We start from the raw sequence: 20,318 nt of genomic DNA, 5'->3' as shown, positions 1-20,318 counted from the left end.
GTATTTCTAATATTTATTTAAATGGTTGTTGCATTCTCTATATTTTGTTAATATTTCTTGGATTTTCATTCATATGTTTATCTTTTTTGCATTACCAATATTTTGTTTAAGTTCTTTGCATATTCAATTTTTTTTTTATATAGATTGTGCAAGCTCAAATGTGGTTTGGTGCTACTGGACAAGAGAAAAAAACTTTCAACCATACCCAATGTTGGGAGGTGGTGAAGCATTGTAAGAGATTTAGCATTATTCCAACGGGTCCAACGGTGATGTTAAATGAGACGCCACTCCATGATTCACAAGCTTCGGATTCGCCTATGGAATCCCCTATGAGTGAAGACTCACTCATTGAAAAGGAGCCAAGACCTATTGGGAGGAAGGCGGCGAAGGCAAAGAGAGGAAATAATTCTACCAGTAATGCCTCTAAAATTTTGGAGGAAATTGCAAGGTAAAAAGCCATGAGACTAGAATTAGACAGGAAAGCCCAAGAAGATGAAAGGGCAATGCGAATAGAATATGCTAAAGAAAGGGAGTATATACACAAAGAAAGGGAGTATCAACGCAAAGAAAACGAAGACAAGAAGGATCGGGAAACCATGGCCATGGATACAAGCCATATGTCTCCTGAAACAAAACAATTTCGGAAGCTTGAACGAAAGGCTATTATGAGACGAAGACTTTTTCGTGATGATGAACCTAGCAATACGGATTGGTTAAATGATGAAAATCCTTAAGTTAGTTTGCTTGCCTTTTCATTTCATTGTATTTTAATGTTTTGTTTTAATTTTTGCTTGTAATTCATGTATTTTATTTTATTAGTAGTATTGGTTTTCTTTGAGTTACCAAAGAAATTATTAAATAAAATTCCTTTTTATTCAAAACATTCCATACTTAAAAAACTAACCATAACCAAAGCATTAAAAATATAAAAACAAACGAACCACAACCAAAGCATAAAAAAACCAAACATAACTAAACATAAAACATAAACATTAAAATCTTAAAAAATTCTTGTCTTCACTTCATTTCATTCACCGTCATTGCCTTTCACCGCCTATAAATGCTCCATTAAGTCAACTTGACGGCGTTCATGAATATACGGCGATTGCATCTCCGTATATCGATCAATCATACGGTGCGTGAAACGACCATCTCTAACCAATGGTTCATGCTCCAATGGTTCTCCATTTGGCCCTATGGGTTTTTCATAAATTCTTGTCAAGGCCGTATTCATGGGATCCTCTTCGTACACCTCTTCAACTTCGTAATCATACTCATCCTCCACAATCATGTTATGGAGGATGATGCATGTCATCATTATGCTCCTCAACACCTCCTCATCAAACATACGTGCCGCACCTCTAATGATCGCCCACCGAGCTTGGAGGATACCAAAGCACCTCTCCACATCTTTTCTGTAACTCTCTTGATGGGTAGCAAATAATTTTTGCTTCTGGGTTCGGGGATGTGGAATTGATTTCACAAATGTTGTCCACCTCGGGTAGATGCCGTTAGCTAGATAATACCCAGTTTGGTAGACGGTATTATTGATTTCATATGTGACTTTCGGGGCTTCTCCTCTCAAAACATCGTTGAACACCGGGGATTGACCTAGGACGTTCAAGTCATTTTGTGATCCAGCAACTCCAAAGAAGGCTTGCCAAACCCATGTATCGAATCCTGCAACAGCTTCAAGGATGATACTTTTTTGGCCTTTCCGATTTCCGTAATCTCCCTGCCAAGCGGTTGGGCAATTCTTCCATTGCCAGTGCATGCAGTCAATGCTACCAATCATTCCTGGAAATCCTCTCCGTTCGGCTTTCTGTAGAAGTCGTTGCAAGTCCCTGGGCGTAGGTCTGCGCAGGTAGTCCCTGGTGTACAGATTTTTGACTGTATCGCAAAATCTAACCAAACTCTCCAAAGCAGTGGACTTCCCCATCCGAGCAATCTCATCCACCTGATCAACAGATGCACCATACGCCAACATTCGTATAGCAGCTGTGAAATTTTGTTCGGGAAGCATTCCCAAAACACCAGCACAATTTCTCTTTTGAACAAAGTATTCATCATAATTGCAAATATCATGCATGACTTTATTGAACAAATGTTGTTGCATTCTATATCGCCCTCGAAAATGAACATCAGAGTACAGAGATGTTGGGATAAAATAATCTTCCATAAGATTCTTACCTCGAGAATGCCTATGTCTGTCAACATTTGCTGCACGGCCTTCATGTGAACCACGACTGCTCTGGTTTTCTTCATCAAGCAAAGCCACAGTCATGACAAGTTGCTGATCTAGATCTCTCTGGGCTCTTTTGCTTGCAGCTCGTCTATGCCTTCTTTCTCTTATTTCTCGCTCTTGCCTCTCCAAGACCTCCTCCATGTCTGACATTGAGAATGGAATATGGAATTTGAAATCTGAAATCTAAAATATGAGAAATAAATTTTTTGAGAAGATGTAGTGTGAGAGGTTTGTGGAGCTGAGCCTTAGTTTTATAGAAAAATTTAGGTTGATAGACATGACACGTGGCGCAATTTTATAGGGTGAAAATCTTATCCGAAATTTGAAATTCAAATGAAATTTTTTGGAAATGTGAAATTCAAATGAAAAGGTGAAATTCAAATGAAATTTATCTGAAATTTGAAATTCATATGACACGTGGCGCAATTTTATAGGTTGAAAATCTTATCCGAAATTTGAAATTCAAATGAAATTTATCTGAAATTTGAAATTGAAATGAAAAGTTGAAATTCAAATGAAATTTATCTGAAATTTGAAATTTATATGAAATTTAAATTTTGAAATTTATCTGAAATTTGAAACAAAAATTTATCTGAAATTTGAAACTGAAAATCTTATCTGAAAATCTTCTTTGAATATTTTATCCGAAAATATTGTCCAAATTAATTGTTTAGGTAAACAAATTTGTGAAAAAAAACAAAAAATTGAATAGTACTTGCCCTTTGCCCAGGCAACTGCTGGAAGTGCAACTTACTATTTGCAAGGGCAGTCACTATTGAGGTGAATAGTGTCAGCCCTAGCCCCCCCCCTTGCCGTGGCAAGGGTTTGACTGTTGGAAATGCCCTTATTAGAGGTCGGATAGGAAAATGGACGATGGCCTTGGCTGAGTTTACTTTTCGTTACGTGCCACAATTGGTCATCAAGGGGCAAGCTTTGGTTGATTTCTTGGCCACTCACCCTTGTGTCGAAATAGAAGACATGGACTATTTTTTGGTCAACATATTGAGTCTATTTCCGTGGCGTCTCTATTTCGACAGATCTCGAACTTCAAACATGGGTGGAGCAGGCATCATCATATAATCACCCCAAGGTTTTCGAACTCGATATTCATTCCAGTTGGACTTTGATTATTCCAACAATCAGGCCGAGTATGAGGCTTTGATAATTTGGTTAGAGATCGTGAGAGAACTCAGAATAAACAATGTCGTAATTCTTGGAGATTCGATGTTGGTTTTGAAACAACTATCTGGGGATTACAAGGTGACCAGCCAAGCCTTGCTCGACTATCATGCTCTGGCCAACCAAATGATCGAGGATCTTGATGAAGTGACTCTTACTCATCTACCGAGGGAACACAATTCTCAGGCCAACGCTATGGCCCAATTAGCATCAGGGGTTCAAATCTTCGAAGGACTCTCTGAAGAACTTTTCAAGGTAGAGAAACGATCTCTTTCTTCTGTTTTTGAAAGAGAGATTTCACCGGAAGTCATGGTACTCACTGTAACAACGGATAATTGGAGTCATGATATCGTATCATATTTGAAAGCCCAAAATGGGCCACATAGCCAACAAGTTCGGCGGAGGGCCCGATATTACGTGATAAGGGATGAGATACTCTTTTGCATAGGCTCTGACGACTTTCTCATGAAGTGTTTGGGCAAGAAAGAACAACTTATAGCCATGATTGAAGTCCATTAAAGCATATGCGGAGCTCATCAAGCCGGCATCAAGATGAGATGGCTTTTAAGAAGACATGGCTATTCCAACTATCCTCAAAGATTGCATCGAGTATGCTAAGGGGTGCCAAGATTGTTAAAGGCATGGTCCGATTCAACATGTTTCGGCTAGACCTATGAATCCCATTGTGAAGGCTTGGCCTTTCAAAGGTTGGGCGATGGATGTAATCGGTCAAATTTACCCAGAGTCGTCCAAAGGCCACAAGTACATCTTGGTGGCCACCGACTTCTTCATGAAGTGGGTGGAGGCTGTCCCGCTAAAGAAAGTAACCCAAGTCGAGGTGTTATAATTCATCGAGAAGACCATCATCCACCGTTTCGGCCTACCTGAATCTATCATGACTGATCGAGGAACGACTTTATGGGGGAGGCTGTCTAAGTAGCCGCAAAAAATTGGGGAGTTAGAATGGTTCAATCCACTCCATACAATCCTCAATCGAATGGCCAAGCTGAGGCCAGTAATAAAGTTATAAAGGGGATCTTGGGAAAAACGATCGAGAATAATCCCAAAGAATGGCATTCCCTCCTTTCTAATACTTTATGGGCATAGAGGACCTCAAGAAGGTCTGGTACCGGAACGACACCATTCACACTCACATATGGCCATGATGCCGTTCTCCCCCTCGAGATATCCGCGAGATCATTGAGGGTAGCTCGTCATGGCGAGTGGAGTAAGGATGAGTACAACCAAGCCATGGTGCAAGAGTTGGATGATCTTGACGACGTAAGGTTGGATGCATTGGACAAGCTTAAGGCGCAAAAGGAAATGGTGGCTCGAGCATATGACAATAGAACTAAGGCCAAAAGTTTCGAAGTTGGAGATTTGGTGTGGAAGACCATCCTTCCTATTGGAACTAAGGATTCTAGGTTTGGTAAGTGGTCTTCGACTTGGGAAGGCTCATTCCTCATCCACCAAGTTTTAGGGAAAGGAGCCTATAAGCTAAGTGACCGAAATAGGGGAGCCCAGTATGCACCAATTAATGGCCGATTTGTAAAAAAATATTATCCTACGGCTTGGGAGATGATGGAGAAGTTGTCTACCAGAACATTCGGGTTTGGTAAAGTTAGTTTGTTATACGGGTAAGACTTTTGAAGTAAAGTAAAATGAATAACCCAAGCAACATCGTATATATAGATATGTCAGTTAAGCTCTCTACAAAATAGGCCAAGCAATGGCCAAAACATCCATCGGACTGAAAAAAGCTAGCTCTATCATATATGCCAACAACAAAATGTAAGTCTAGCTAATGATCTAATACATATCTAAACATCGGGAAACAGGCTACGAAGAGCAGTCCTAAAGCTCTCACATGCGCTCTCTCCAGCGGATAAGGCAGATATGATGGGTATCTTCCTTGCCTCAAATGACTTCAATGAAACTAAGTCTTGGCGAAGTTGAGCCTCAAGAGGCCCATAGCTCTGAATATCCTCAGACCTCAGCGAGAATGGCAGCCCTCCTGTCCTGAAGCTACATGATCTGCTCATCAATACTCCTAACCTCATGCCTCTTCTTACGGCCAAGCTCGACCTTTTGCCTAATAATGGCACTCGTCGAAGTAATCTGCCGCTCTAAGGCCTCACCTACCCTTAGTTCCTCTAGTCTTGCCACCTCTGCAAAGAGATGCATGATCGTACGTATCGTCGTCTGGTCAGGAAAAAAGCCAGAGTTTACCAATGCCTCAATAGCGGCTTTGACCTTATCTCTCTCATCTGGTCGGCCAAGGATATGCAATCTCGATCTCTGTAGGACCGAAGTAGGGCCTCAACTGCAGGATCTGGAAGCACCCCAGCCACAGTTGAAGAAGTGGCATGACGAGTGGAAGCCTCCACTGTAGTGGCAGAAGCATCCTACTAATTAGATTATATGAATATCAAAAGTTCCAAATTATAAAAATAAAAAATAAAAATCGAAGGGATTGGCAAATGATGCTTATATGGTCCAAAAGCGACTGAATAAGGTCATCTTGGTCTGTCGATGATGGTTTCTCACCGCTACCCTCAACCAAAGCTCCAGTCGTACGTGCCCGAACGGAAGGGGGATCATGCATGATAGGTTCTCCAACCTGGCATGAGATCAAATGAGTTGGGATAATGTTTAAACATTGAAAAGCAAGATGTCAAGACATACCTCATGTTGCTGATCTGTCAGAATAGGTGTGGACACATCTAATGATGGCTGAGGGATCCGTGATGCAGGCTCGTCACTCAATGTGACTGGGATGGCCGGAAGTACACCACTGGCATTAGATGTTTGATCGGCCGAAGTGGTCTGATAATCCACAACATTCACCAAAGTGAGAAAATATAAATTTTCGAAAGGCTTTGGAATATGTTAAAAAATAATGAAGTATGTGGGATTACCTGAAGAGTCTAACCATCTGTGGAATGGTCAGCTGGGTCTAAGGGATCTGAGGTTTGATTCAGTAAAATTTGAACTTCCCCTCTAATTGTCGTTGGGTCAACCAAGGTGGTCTCAAGACTAAGAGAAACTACCTAAAACAGTTCAAAGTTTTAATAAAGGGACCAGGAGTAAGTTTGTCGTATAAAAAAATAATAAATAAATAAGAATAAATAAATAAATTCGATGGAGTTGAGATTCCAAGATTACCTGATGATCTGGAACATGGGAAGGGTTATTAATGACACCGTGATCAACCTCATGACTCCCTGATGGCTGGACGACTTATTGAGTCTTGTCCATGATAACATCTGGGTTGGTGGAAAGGGTGGCACCGATAGCCTCCGTCTAAGTTCACCAAGCAAAGTTTAAAAAAAATCTAAGTATGGAAAATTCAACCAAGATGGGCCAAAGAAGTTTAACTCAACTTCAGCCTTAGAAGAAGCAGTTTGTCCACTAGCTTCAGCCTCAAATATGGCAATTTGAGAATCCTACATTTAAACTACAAGTTAAGAAAATACCAAGATTAAAGTGGAAAATGTAGTGAGAATGAAACTTACTGGAATGGCCGAAGAAGAAACGGCTAAGTGAGTGGCCATGGTCGAGTGAGCAGGGTTGGGTTGCTCTACTATCCTACTCGAGCCTATAAGGCCAAAGTCCAAGTTTTATAATTTTTTTTAAATTAAAAATTAAAAATTAAAAAAAAACGGATCTTACCTGGGGGCTATGGGTTCCTTGGGATCTTTCTCGGTCGAGCAAGGATGGTGTCATTGGCTGGTGGAATCTCAACATCGTAGCCAGAGAAGTTCCGATCCTCCCCAATATCTAGAAGAAAACATCGGAAATGTTAGCTTCTAAAAACATCCAAGATAAAATGGTAAATGGCTAGAAGTCCAACAAAAGTTGGCTTACCTTGGGTGGAGGGAAGTGGCCTCTTCTCACCCTTACTAGGACTGGAGTCGGCACTCGCCTCTTTTACGGCTGCAAGAGGTTAAGATGTTAGTAAAAGTCAAGACTAGCATGTAAAATAAAAAGTGATAACTAAAAGTTTTCCTTGCTTAAAACTATAATAAGTGGAAGAGCAAGCGCAACCCCAGAAGATCCTCTCCATATGGACCTCAGAAGGTTGGGAAAAGCAAGTGGCCGACATTTTTCCCCACCAAGCCTTAAAGGATTTGGTGAAGCCAAATTCAGGGTTGTGGGTCTGGAAGTTGAAACCTTTGACTAGCTCACGATTAAAGTTCACCACGGAATTCACCTCACTTACTTCCTTAAAAGATACTCTCCATGAGGAGAAATAGTTATGGGAGTCAACAATGGGAGATGGAACACCCTGAATAAAACCCATATGACGACCAACGGCAGCAGGATAATAAACCTCGCAGCCGCAAGGGTAATGGTTCCATTTGCTCAATGTAAGGCCATAAGGAAGATCTCGACTGATTAAGATACTTGCCCAAAGTTCTCATCATTCTTCCTTGGTCTCTAGTGTGGGGACGCTGACAAGGTCCAAAGCCAAATAACCCGGGTAACGATGATCTAAGCACATGGATAAGTCACTAGGTGACCTCTATGAACATCCGTAGAAAAATCGAAAGCAATCCTCAACATGATGTTTGGGTAGGGGGAGGCTAGCAATCGATTTTTCTACAAGCGAGTCATCCCGGAATGTGACATTGGTTGGACCCAATGATCGGTTCATAATTGTATATCATTTTGTACCCTTCTAGCTTATGATTTGGTTATGTTTTTGAGTTAAACTTGTGCTTTTAATCCTTTTTGTGTTTATCTTTCAGTTCATTGAGCTTTAGGTAATAATGATGGCTTTGGATAGTAAATGATGCAATCCATGCATGTTAGGGCCTAATTTGGATGAATGGATGAAGAGCTTAAAGACAAACTCAATTTTGGCTACAGTCCCCTGCCAGCCCAGTTTCGTAGGTCATATTGCAAGCTTTGTTTCAGCAACCTACATAGCTCAGATGAGGCCACATTCTTCATGAAAGTTGTTCCAATGGGTGTATAATATAACATATCCGAAATTCAGCCCCATTGGATAATTGTGGAGTCTGTTACCTAGCAAACACGGAGCCATGCTCATGATGGATTTTATCAGCGCGCAAAATGAGTTAGCAATTTGTTTTGGCCTTAACTTCCTCCTCCGACCTTGGATTGGCCCAAATGATATATGGCTGGAAATAAGACATTCTGAACTTCAAGTTTGAGTGCTTAAAGTCTTAATTTGCTTAAGGGAAGCCCAATTCGTAAGCCCTTGAAGTTGCTGGTCATGCTGACCTCAGGATGAGCTATTATTTCTGGTTGGAAGCTTGGTCATGGTGACATGAAGATGAGCTAGGGCTGCTGGTGGGATTTATTAGTGAAGTGCATCAACCATTTCAGATTTTATAATGCAAGTGTTGTATGCATTAGTGAAGTGCATCAACCATTTCAGATTTTATAAAACAAGTGTTGTATGCATTAGCCATACTTAATTCAGATTTTCAGCTTCCTTAGGCCTATATATAGTGAGGTTTCCCAAGCTTGTAAACACACCCCAAGGGGGGGAGCTCTCAAACACTTCTCTAGAGTTCCCTTCCCTTCTCTCCCTCAAATTCTCTTAGTTTCTCTTTCTAGTTTTCAATTATTGTAATGAAATCTTTTGTGTTGAAATTTTCCTTAAGTTTTTCTTAGTTCCACTTTACTTTTCATTATGTAAATTCTTTTCTTTAGTCTCAAGTTTGATTAGTTTCCAAGTTTCAATTATGGTTCATGTTCTTATTCATTATGCTTATAAGTTAATATGCTAGTTTGAATGATTGATCACCATTTAGGCTTGCATGTTAGCTATCTTGGTTTGAATTAAGAGTATACACCATGCTTTAATTCGAATTGAACTATGAATAGGAAGAGTATGTATGGACATTCGACAACAGGGATTAGATACATGCTTGGTTGTTTAAATTGTTCTTCTATGCTTAATGGGTTCCTAATGCTTAATTTTAGGTTAGACAACAAATGATCAAATTAGGGAATTAGGAACACAAGGTTATGACCACACACCATGGCTTAATCATACTTTAGCTAGAATCAATCCATTAATCTAATTGAACTTGGGAACTTATCTGCTTGAGTTAGTTATTTCTTTCTTCCTTGTTTTATTTATTTCCTTTCTTTTTCATTTTTGTTTTGTGTAGGGAAACTAAATTGGATCATTCAATCACCAATCCCTGTGGAATCGACCTCGCACTTACATACGCTAAACTACCAACGGTTCGTGCACTTGCGAGTATCACAAGTTGAGGATGCAGCTTAATCCATTTTGGTGCAGCTGTATCTACACAACAAGTTTTTGGCGCCGTTGCCGGGGATCGGTAACATTGTTTGATTCTATTTGGCTTTCCTACTTTATTTTATTTTTTTTCTTAACTGAACAATTTCAAGTTTTAAAGTTAATGACGTTAATGGACAAGTTGTGTTTGTAGTCCAACAGAAAAGGACAATTGCCCAACAAGCAAGAGAACTGGGTTTAAGTCCCAGCTTACACAACCCATTGGTGCTTGTTGCTTTGAAGCATGGAATTGGATGTGTGTTAATTTTCCTTTTCATTTTAGTTTTTATTTCGTAATCCTTTAATTCCGTTTCAAGTTTTCTATGTTTGTTTTAGCAATTTATTATAGCTCAATAATAAATGGAGAGAGATGGCAACCTCAATCATAAGAATGGGAAGTGTGGAGCAATGGGAGAAGTCGCGACCTCCAAGTGCATCCATGCTCGACCTAATCGCTTCAAGGGGGAGCATTTCAATCCTTTCTCTTCTTTGAATTCTGTTTATTTCCGTAGTTGTTTTTGCCTTTTGGTCCGCGGTAAGTTCTTTGTTTTTCTATGCTGAATCCAACCATATAAAGAACGTAAAATTTGAACTTACGGTTGGAAAATTATAGCCTAAAAACTGAACAGAGGTCGAAGCTGAAAAACATAGAAACGAATATGTCCAAATGGTGATAAATAGGTGATAGAAAGTGCTGTTTGTGTTTTTCTTTGGTTTATTGGTTTGTTTCTTTTAGTACAACAATTTATGTTGTTTGTTTGAATTTGTTTAGAGTACTTAGTTCATTTTCGTTTATGGTTTGTTGTTCCATTTTATCTTAATTTGTTTTTGTTTCTTATCTTAAAAATTTTAAAAAGATTTTTCATATGAGCTGACTTATGGTAACTCCAGTGAGCACTTCCGTCAATACAGTGTCTAGGAGTTCTATAGGCGACACCTTCGGTGTCTAAGAAGTTTGGGTTTTAAGCGGGACCATTGTGACCCCTCCAACCTTCCCGGATCCCCTAGCTGTGTTTTCTGAGGCCCTTAACTGGTCATCCGTGAGTTGCTTGTATATTTGTGTGTTTTAAAAACAATAATAATAAATATAAAAAAAAAATTTGAAATTTGAAATTTGGGTTTTTTTTGTAAATTGCAATTTGGAACTTCTTTGTTGTTTTTTTTCTTTGTGTGGTCAGTTAGTTGTAAATAATAATAACAAAAAAAAAAAACAAAAATTTAAAAAAATTCAATTTGGAACTTCTTGGTTTTCTTTTATGTTTTTTTTGTTTTATTAGGTTAGTTTATTTATTTACGTGGTGTGGTTAGTTAGTTTATTTCTGAGTGTTAAAAACATATTATTTTTATTTCACTCAAACACTGCATTACAAACAAAGAAAAAAAAAAGTAAAAAATTTAAATTTAAAAAAAAAAAAAAAAAAAAAAAAAGAACATTCAAATAAATTAAAAATAAAAACAACTTCTTCTTCTTCTTCTTCGTCTTCATCTTCATCTTCATGGCATGCCTCTATTATCTCTTACTTGCAGAATCTGCAGCAGCTCCACATGGTCCTCATTTTTTCTTTGCAGTGCTTCCACGTGCTGATTGGCACAGTAGAGCCGCTTCTGCAAGTCCGCCACCATAGCCTTCAAGGAAACTATTTCCTCGCTCATCGCGACACACTCCCGTGTTCTCGCCAGTAAACGCATGCCCAAATTGGTAGCCGAGACCGCGTGGAGTACAGTTAAATTGTGGGACTCCTCCACCGCTGCCTTGTCAGACCTCTGTGCCACATGCAGATGATCTGTCGGTGTGAGCTTGTTACCAATCATGCCTCCCAGCAGCGCTGCTCTGTTCGGCATTGCCTCAGAAAAGTTCGGTATTATCTCAGCAAAGTTTGAGGCTGTACCGTGATGATATGTGGAGTTTGGGAAGACATGGTTTGGAGGAACCCTTATCTGCGCATTCGGTGGCGCAAGGGACAATTCAAGGTTAAGATCATCAAGGTGAGTGCATGAGGATGCCATTGTTTTGTTTTTGGATTTTTTGATGTTTTTCTCTGAATTTGCAGGAAGAAATGCGGGGTACTCTTCTACTTCACCGAGATGAGTTTAAATAGACTTATACAGACGAGGGAGCCGAAAGCACTTCGGATCTCGAGGGTGCTATCCTGTGCTCTTTTCTCTCGGATCCCTTCATTTCTGGCGCAAATTGCGAGCACGTTTTTTTTTTAAAAGGGAGCATGTCTACACTTTCACTTACTTTTGCCTCCCTGTTTTCTGATGTTTGTGTTTTTGCTTTTTCAGTTTTTATTTTATTTTATTTTATTTTCAATTATTTTCTTCTTGTTTGACAGGTTTCTTAATAATGTAGTTGGAAGAAGAGACAAAATTAAAGATGCATCTTGGACACCTGGTGCAAGAATCCCGACTCTTCTTATAAATTCTTGTTTGAATTGCGTGTTTATTTCAGTTTATTTATTTATTTATTTATTTTGTTTTTTATTTAATTAGGTAGTATAATTTAAAACTCATAGGATATTCTTTGAAGGAGCTAAATTTTTGGTAACTCCAGTGAGCAACCGCAGTCTATACAGTGTCTAGGAGTTCTTTAAGGCGACACCTTCGGTGTCTAAGAAGTTAGGGTTTTAAGCGGGACCATTGTGACCCCTCCAACCTTCCCGGAACCCCTGGCTGTGTTTTCTGAGGCCCTTAACTGGTCATCCTTAATATTTCTCTTAAAAGAAGAAGCAGTTATTTGTGTATTTACTTAACTAAAAATAAAAAAATAAAAATAAAAAATCTTGTTTGGGTCTTCGTGTTTTTGTTTGATTGTCGTTATTTAAATTTAGGGTCAATCGTTTCTTTGAGATAGCTAACGTTTTTATTTCCCAATTAAAGAAAAAAAAAAAAACACACATACACTTTAAAATTAAATAAAAACTGAAATCATTTCTTCTTGGCCTTCGGTGTCTCGACCATAGGAGCTTTGAGTTTGGCCCTCTGGCTGTCCTCTTCCGGGGCTTCACGCACAGCCTCTTGGGGCTCATCACTTGAGCTCCCAAAGATCGCAATCTTAGCTTGAGCGTAACTACTCTCGCGATCTGCTTGCTTGCGTTTACCCGGTCGGTCTAGGTCCTCCAGCTGCTTTCGCATGTCGCGAGAATACAACTCTACCATCTTTGATAGGTTTTTATTCTCGTCCCGCAAAACTTCTAGCTGGTGTCGATTCACCTCCACTATCCTTGACCTCTCCCTTTTTAAGCTCTTTATAGCACTTTGACAATTTTCAACCATACTTCGCTCCGCCGCCAACTGAGCTTTCAGCACCTCTACCTCATGGGACTTCGCAAGTAGGCGATGACCCAAACTTGCAACACATGCTGTACTCTGCACGCTCAGTGCCAGGGCATCATTCGTGACTCGGTTGTCATCCCTTGTCCCGAACACATGTATATCTTTGGGAGTCACTAAATTTCTGCCAACTCCAATAGCAACATCGTTGTCTAGGAGTATTGAGTCATTGACAGACACAGGTCCCCGTGAGGAGCCAAAGTAGGGCATCCATACTGGTGCTGCTGCTTGGCCCCGTGTTTGAGTCGGTGGAGCTAGGTTGAGATCCAACGAAAATGGGTAGGATGAGGCCATTTGATTTCTGATTTTTTTTTTCTTCTTTTCTCTTTTGTGTTTCTGAGTTTGTGGTTTTGTTTTTATCCCCATCTTTTTCCTTCTTATATACATAGTCTTTGACAAACCCTAGCCATTGCAGCGTCTAAGCATTTCTGAATCTCCAGCATTCCTCGAGTCCCACAACCTTCTCGCTTTCCAACCATACCCAACTCATTTATCACAACATGTCTTTTCTGAACGGACGCGTTCAGTAAAGCCTTCGTGCCTTTCCATGAGCCCGTAATTTCTGCTTGTGAAATTTGCGGCGCTTCTATCTGTCAACACGTGTCTCGCTCAGTCTGCCCATGACTATCCATGAGACGACATCAGGGACCACATTCCCTCTTTTTAGAAATCCCGCTTTGCGCTCATAATTCACGTTTTATCTTTTTAAGAAAAAATTAAAATTAAAACGTGTGGGCTTTGGATTTCATTGTGGGTCGGGTTTTCACCATTGTTTTGGTTTCAAAGTGAGTTAACTTTCTTTGGGGTTGGGCTTTCAAACGTTTGGGTTTTAGTTTGCGTAAGACTGTCTGTTTAGGGCTTACTGTTTTGAGTGTTTTACTGTTTCGTTATTTATTTATTTGTTTGTTTGTTTGTTTTGTAATTTTTATTTTTATTTTATTTTATTTGTGTATTTTAATTCAAGTGTGTTTTGTGATTTATATTTACTTTAGTACCTTTCATTTCTTGTTATGACATTGTTTGTGGCTAATTTTTAAACATTGAGGACAATGCTCATTTCTAGGTTTGGGGGTATTGGAGTTTAGCAAGTAAACTTGGTTTTTCTTAAAATTAAAAATAAATTAAAAAAATTTAAATTTCTTTCTTGTTTTGAATCTTGTTTTGTTTAGTCACTTTCCGAACACATTTGATGAGATTGTGATAAATGTTTGCATGACTTAAATGAAAATTAGATTTCATATAAATAAATAATAATAATAATTAAAAAAAAAAAATTGGCATTGTTCTAGCATGATATGCTTGAAACCTTCTTTACACTTGCCATTTGTTTCATAATTTTCCAATTAAAGGATTTGCATGATCTAAAGAATTGTATGAAGCATAAATTAGACTTATATAACCAACCATATAAAGTGAGTTTTTGAGCCTTGTACTTCAATTCATGAGTGTTATATACATACTCTTATTTTCTTGTCATCAAAGTTGTTGTTTGATCTCATTATTCATTGATTTGGTTGAATACTTAAAAGTCATTCATTCTTTTGCAATTCGATTTCATGACATTTAAGAAATGATATTAAGGCCCTCTTTGGATCGTTTGTACCTTTCAAGCTAACCTTATGCATGCTTAAGCATGATTTTCCATTGTTAACCATTTTGAGCCTACATGTAAACCTTTTTCTTTCATTTACCAATTTTATTTCCTCGCCTTAGCCCGAAAAACAAATATTTACCTTTCTAAGGAACTCATGAGCTTTAATTGGGATGTGTTTTTCATACTAAGTTTGGGAATGGGTGTTACATTTCGAAGAAAAAAAAAATCACACAATTGGTGAAAGAAAAGAGAAAATTTAAGTGGTGGTTGATTGAAATTTCATTTTTGGGCCTTCAAAATAAATTGGTGTTTGTTCAATTAAAGGAAAGGAGTATCAATCAATGTAAATGAAGGTATAAGGAGTTTTGATCATGTAAAAGAAAAAATCTAATCGTGATGATTCGAAGTCTTGTAAACAATTATTTTATGCTCTTACATTGCGAGTTCCTTGGACTTTGTATTATCCATACCTTTCATTTTTTACTCACCTTACTCCCTTGGCCCAGTTACAACCTTTACTAAAGACCTAAATTGATCTTAAATGTCATATGGTTGAATTGCATTCATTTTCTGCTTTTAAGTGTTTGGCATCCTTCTTGAGATCATATTAATGCAAGTTCTTCATCTTTCTATTTTGAGTTAAGTCTTTATGGTTTAACTCTAATCTCATGTTTATAACTGAGTGTTGCATTATAGCCCTCTTCTGAGTGATTCATTTGTGAGAGGACAACTTTGGTGAGATTTGAAGTTGAACTTGTGCTTTGTATGATTTTTGAAATTGTGTGAAAACTAAGATAAAAACTTGTCGTGTGGATTTCAGCTGCACCAAAATGGATTAAGCTGCATCCTCAACTTGTGATACTCGCAAGTGCACGAACCGTTGGTAGTTTAGCGTATGTAAGTGCGAGGTCGATTCCACAGGGATTGGTGATTGAATGATCCAATTTAGTTTCCCTACACAAAACAAAAATGAAAAAGAAAGGAAATAAATAAAACAAGGAAGAAAGAAATAACTAACTCAAGCAGATAAGTTCCCAAGTTCAATTAGATTAATGGATTGATTCTAGCTAAAGTATGATTAAGCCATGGTGTGTGGTCATAACCTTGTGTTCCTAATTCCCTAATTTGATCATTTGTTGTCTAACCTAAAATTAAGCATTAGGAACCCATTAAGCATAGAAGAACAATTTAAACAACCAAGCATGTATCTAATCCCTGTTGTCGAATGTCCATACATACTCTTCCTATTCATAGTTCAATTCGAATTAAAGCATGGTGTATACTCTTAATTCAAACCAAGATAGCTAACATGCAAGCCTAAATGGTGATCAATCATTCAAACTAGCATATTAACTTATAAGCATAATGAATAAGAACATGAACCATAATTGAAACTTGGAAACTAATCAAACTTGAGACTAAAGAAAAGAATTTACATAATGAAAAGTAAAGTGGAACTAAGAAAAACTTAAGGAAAATTTCAACACAAAAGATTTCATTACAATAATTGAAAACTAGAAAGAGAAACTAAGAGAATTTGAGGGAGAGAAGGGAAGGGAACTCTAGAGAAGTGTTTGAGAGCTCCCCCCCTTGGGGTGTGTTTACAAGCTTGGGAAACCTCACTATATATAGGCCTAAGGAAGCTGAAAATCTGAATTAAGTATGGCTAATGCATACAACACTTGTTTTATAAAATCTGAAATGGTTGATGCACTTCACTAATGCATACAACACTTGCATTATAAAATCTGAAATGGTTGATGCACTTCACTAATAAATCCCACCAGCAGCCCTAGCTCATCTTCATGTCACCATGACCAAGCTTCCAACCAGAAATAATAGCTCATCCTGAGGTCAGCATGACCAGAAACTTCAAGGGCTTACGAATTGGGCTTCCCTTAAGCAAATTAAGACTTTAAGCACTCAAACTTGAAGTTCCGAATGTCTTCTTTCCAGCCATATATCATTTGGGCCAATCCAAGGTCGGAGGAGGAAGTTAAGGCCAAAACAAATTGCTAACTCATTTTGCGCGCTGATAAAATCCATCATGAGCATGGCTCCGTGTTTGCTAGGTAACAGACTCCACAATTATCCAATGGGGCTGAATTTCGGATATGTTATAGTATACACCCATTGGAACAACTTTCATGAAGCATGTGGCCTCATCTGAGCTATGTAGGTTGCTGAAACAAAGCTTGCAATATGACCTACGAAACTGGGCTGGCAGGGGACTGTAGCCAAAATTGAGTTTGTCTTTAAGCTCTTCATCCATTCATCCAAATTAGGCCCTAACATGCATGGATTGCATCATTTACTATCCAAAGCCATCATTATTACCTAAAGCTCAATGAACTGAAAGATAAACACAAAAAGGATTAAAAGCACAAGTTTAACTCAAAAACATAACCAAATCATAAGCTAGAAGGGTACAAAATGATATACAATTATGAACCGATCACCCAACTCCGGGAAGTAAACTTGAAGCCACAGCTGAAAAAGCCAAATCGGGCTTGAAGGGTTGCATGACATGGGTTTGGGCAAAACAATATCACGAAGACATCTGTAAAGGTAGGCCAAAAATATGGGACCCAAGGCCACTACTTGGCCATCTACAAGAGCTTCAGCCAAAGGTTGGACTTCTTTGGTGACTTGGCTAGATTTTGAGCAAGTCAAGAATTTGCATAGCCACATCTGAAGAAATGCTACATGCTCTGTGTAAGATACACCATTTGTTGAACCTATCGGAGCTCCAGAGGATGACCTGGTATAGCCAAAGTGGATCTTGATCCAGTTAGTGAAATTCTTGTTGGGCTTGTCGTAGTCTGGCTTCAAAAGGGGTTCTGGAAGGTCGGCCGTGAATAAACCACACCATGTGGACAAAGGCCAGCGATAGTGGCCAGATCAAGTAGAGTGGGGGTCATCATCCCGAATCGTAATCTCATGCAGTTAACAGAGGATAACCAAAAACATAGGCCTGCGATGATAAGTGAACGATCACAAGGAAATTCCCCGGAGGCGCAAAGAGCCAAGACATCATAGATCCCACTTTTTTTTCGGCAATAGGGCCAAGAACGTATCTTGGGACATCACCTTGTAATTTGATGGCATAGGCTTCCTCGGGTTGTTGTTCAATTTCATCCATGGCCTTCTTCAACTTGGCCAAGTGAGAGATGATGGACTTCAACTTTGGATCCATCCTACAAACACAAATCTTATTTGAATCAAGAAAAAATATAGTGGCAAAAAAGCAAAATATTTTCCAAGAACATGAAGAACATTCAAACTTTCAAAAGTTTAAAAAATGAGCTTCCAATGGCCACCATTCATCAAAATCGCAACAATATCAACCGAAAAAGAGTTCAACATACTTGAAAACTCGCAAAATAATGGATTTGGTGATGATTTGAATGGTTTTTGGCCTATCAAATGGTGAATCTAGGAAGCAAAGTTTAGGTTTGGTGGGAGAGAGTTTTCTAAGAAGCAATGGCAATGGAGTTTTGAGTATGGAGAAATGTTTGGAGCCAAATTGGTATTTATAATGCCTAGGTTTTCTAACGGTTATGAAGTTCAAAGGTTTCTAAAAAATTGATTAGGGTATCCCCCTAAACATCAATTTAATTCAAACACCATAAATTGCTGCAGTAAAGCTTGAAGTTGAAACATCCGGAAAAAACTAAAAAGTCGTGAGAATTTTGATCCACTTACCCTTCCACCAATCGAAGGCCAAGGAATCAAGGGGGCAATGTTTGGATGTGGTCACCAAATTCCAGCCAAGCCAAGGGTCTCAATCCCAGCCAAGTCAAGTGTCTCAATTCCAGCCAAGTTAAGTGTCTCAACTCCACAAGGTCTAGCCAAATAAAGAAATTGTTATTTATAATGGCAATAAATAAATGAAAGTTCAAGTAGTTTGGTTTGGAATAAATCATCATGCAATTAATGTAGGAAGTTTGGATTCTCTTACCACTCGATCACGTGACCCAAAAAACATATCAAGCGAACTTTTCTTAGCTGGATCAAGCTTTTATCAGCTGGGTCAAGATTTTCTTCAATCGGGTCTGAACTTTGCTACAACAATCTCAAAAGGGTTGTCAAGATCTTTACTCTCCAAATATATAAGTGATAGTAGATTCATCAAGACATGGGATTAATACTCACCACTGAGACCAAGCTGTTCCTTTGAGGTGCAAACAAGTTGTCAAGCCTCTTCAAGTAGGGATGGTGGCTGGAGCATGAAAGTGGATATGCTCCTCTTGCTCAAATTCTTAACCCAAAACGAATAAACTCAACAAGGGACGATGGTTGACAAATGAGATGGGTTCGACTTGGGTCTCTCGTGCCCGTGAAATGAGTTTCAATCACACCTTATATAATGCATGAATTGTTAAGGAGGAGACTGTCCCTATTTCGCAAACTGAGAGGACGATAATTGGAGTTCTTTAAGAAAGAAATGATGTATTGAGGTTTTGCAAATTCAAAAGCCCACTTTGACTGTACATTGATATACATATATATATATATTTTATATTAAAGTGGCCAGATCATGGCCTTGTGATTGGACTTAAGCAGAACCATATTCAATTGACTGACTTATCAAGACGGGTGAGTAATTGGAGTTGATTGGTTTGCTGGTGTCTAGTTGAAGTTCAACTTCCAAGATGTCCCAAGTTTCAAATATAATAGTATAAAATTATATATGATGAGATTGAGGGGGGTGTTGTTGCCGCAGGGTGTGAAGGCCTTGTGGCCTGGATCTTGATACATATTATAATTATATATATAATATATACAAGGCATAAGCCTTATGACCTGGAGGTGACTAATACTAATAGGCCATGAAATGGCCCACATATACATTTATTGTATATCTAGATTTATTAAAATTTAAATATTAGTATGAATACACCTTATTGAAAAGCAAGTATTCTCCTTTTAACTTGGGTCCAAGAGCAAGAGTCGCATGGCCAAGGTTCATACAATTCAATGGGTTCCCAAGCCACTATTTCTTTACAATTAAAGACTCTGGAACCCACAACGTCTCACCAGATGTCAAGCCCAAGTTCTCGAAGATCCAAATCTGACTCGCGAAAGTAGGCCCAAAACCTCCATATATTTTCATGCACGTGACAAGATCCATTCAAGGAAAGCAATCAAAGAGAGTGATGTCAATCTGGAACATTCCTAAGGAGGAGAGAATCAAGTGATTAGATTTGCAATCTGATGATCTCATTTGAATCAATTCCGCGAATTTAGGAAGCCACACAAGGAAAGATTTTGAACGAGGTTGACCTTTGGCCATTTAATGGCCAGCCCATGGGCTGACGAATGCCCCTATAAAAACTACATCAGACAAAGAGCAAAGGACCCTGACATCAGACACAAAAACCTACGTTTTGTCTTTCAATTTTCTATCCCTAGACTAGGTTTTTATTTTCCAAGCAAGTAGACTAGATCAGTTCTTCACTTTCGTTAGTGTAAGTTTAATTTCTTGCATTTTCCCTTATGTTGTTTTAAGATTCAAGCTTATTACTTTATTTTTAATTGCTATCGAATTCTCTTTAAGTTTAATTTAATTTCAAATTGCTTTATTTTATTGTCTTTATCATTTATATCGTTCTTCGTTTAATTTACGTTTATCTATTGCTTTGATTTACTTTATTGCACTTTAATTCTTGTTTTTAAGTTCA

At 38.5% G+C, this 20,318-nt stretch overlaps 1 protein-coding gene across 1 annotated transcript; it reads right to left on the bottom strand.

Moving 5' to 3' along the window:
- Nucleotides 1-1,054: 1,054 nt before the first annotated feature.
- LOC110765036 (uncharacterized) lies at nucleotides 1,055-2,386 on the bottom strand. Its single transcript, XM_088244490.1, has 3 exons — nucleotides 2,191-2,386; nucleotides 1,351-1,998; nucleotides 1,055-1,260 (listed from the first exon to the last, which is right to left on the bottom strand). The coding sequence occupies exons 1-3, from the start codon at nucleotides 2,384-2,386 to the stop codon at nucleotides 1,055-1,057; spliced, it is 1,050 nt and encodes a 349-aa protein (XP_088100616.1).
- Nucleotides 2,387-20,318: the final 17,932 nt, after the last annotated feature.

Source organism: Prunus avium, chromosome 7 (assembly GCF_965620075.1).
Source record: "Prunus avium chromosome 7, drPruAviu1.hap1.1, whole genome shotgun sequence".
Classification (NCBI taxonomy): domain Eukaryota; kingdom Viridiplantae; phylum Streptophyta; class Magnoliopsida; order Rosales; family Rosaceae; genus Prunus; species Prunus avium.
Note: the sequence above shows the minus strand (reverse complement) of the source record. Positions and strands in the feature narration are given on the sequence as shown.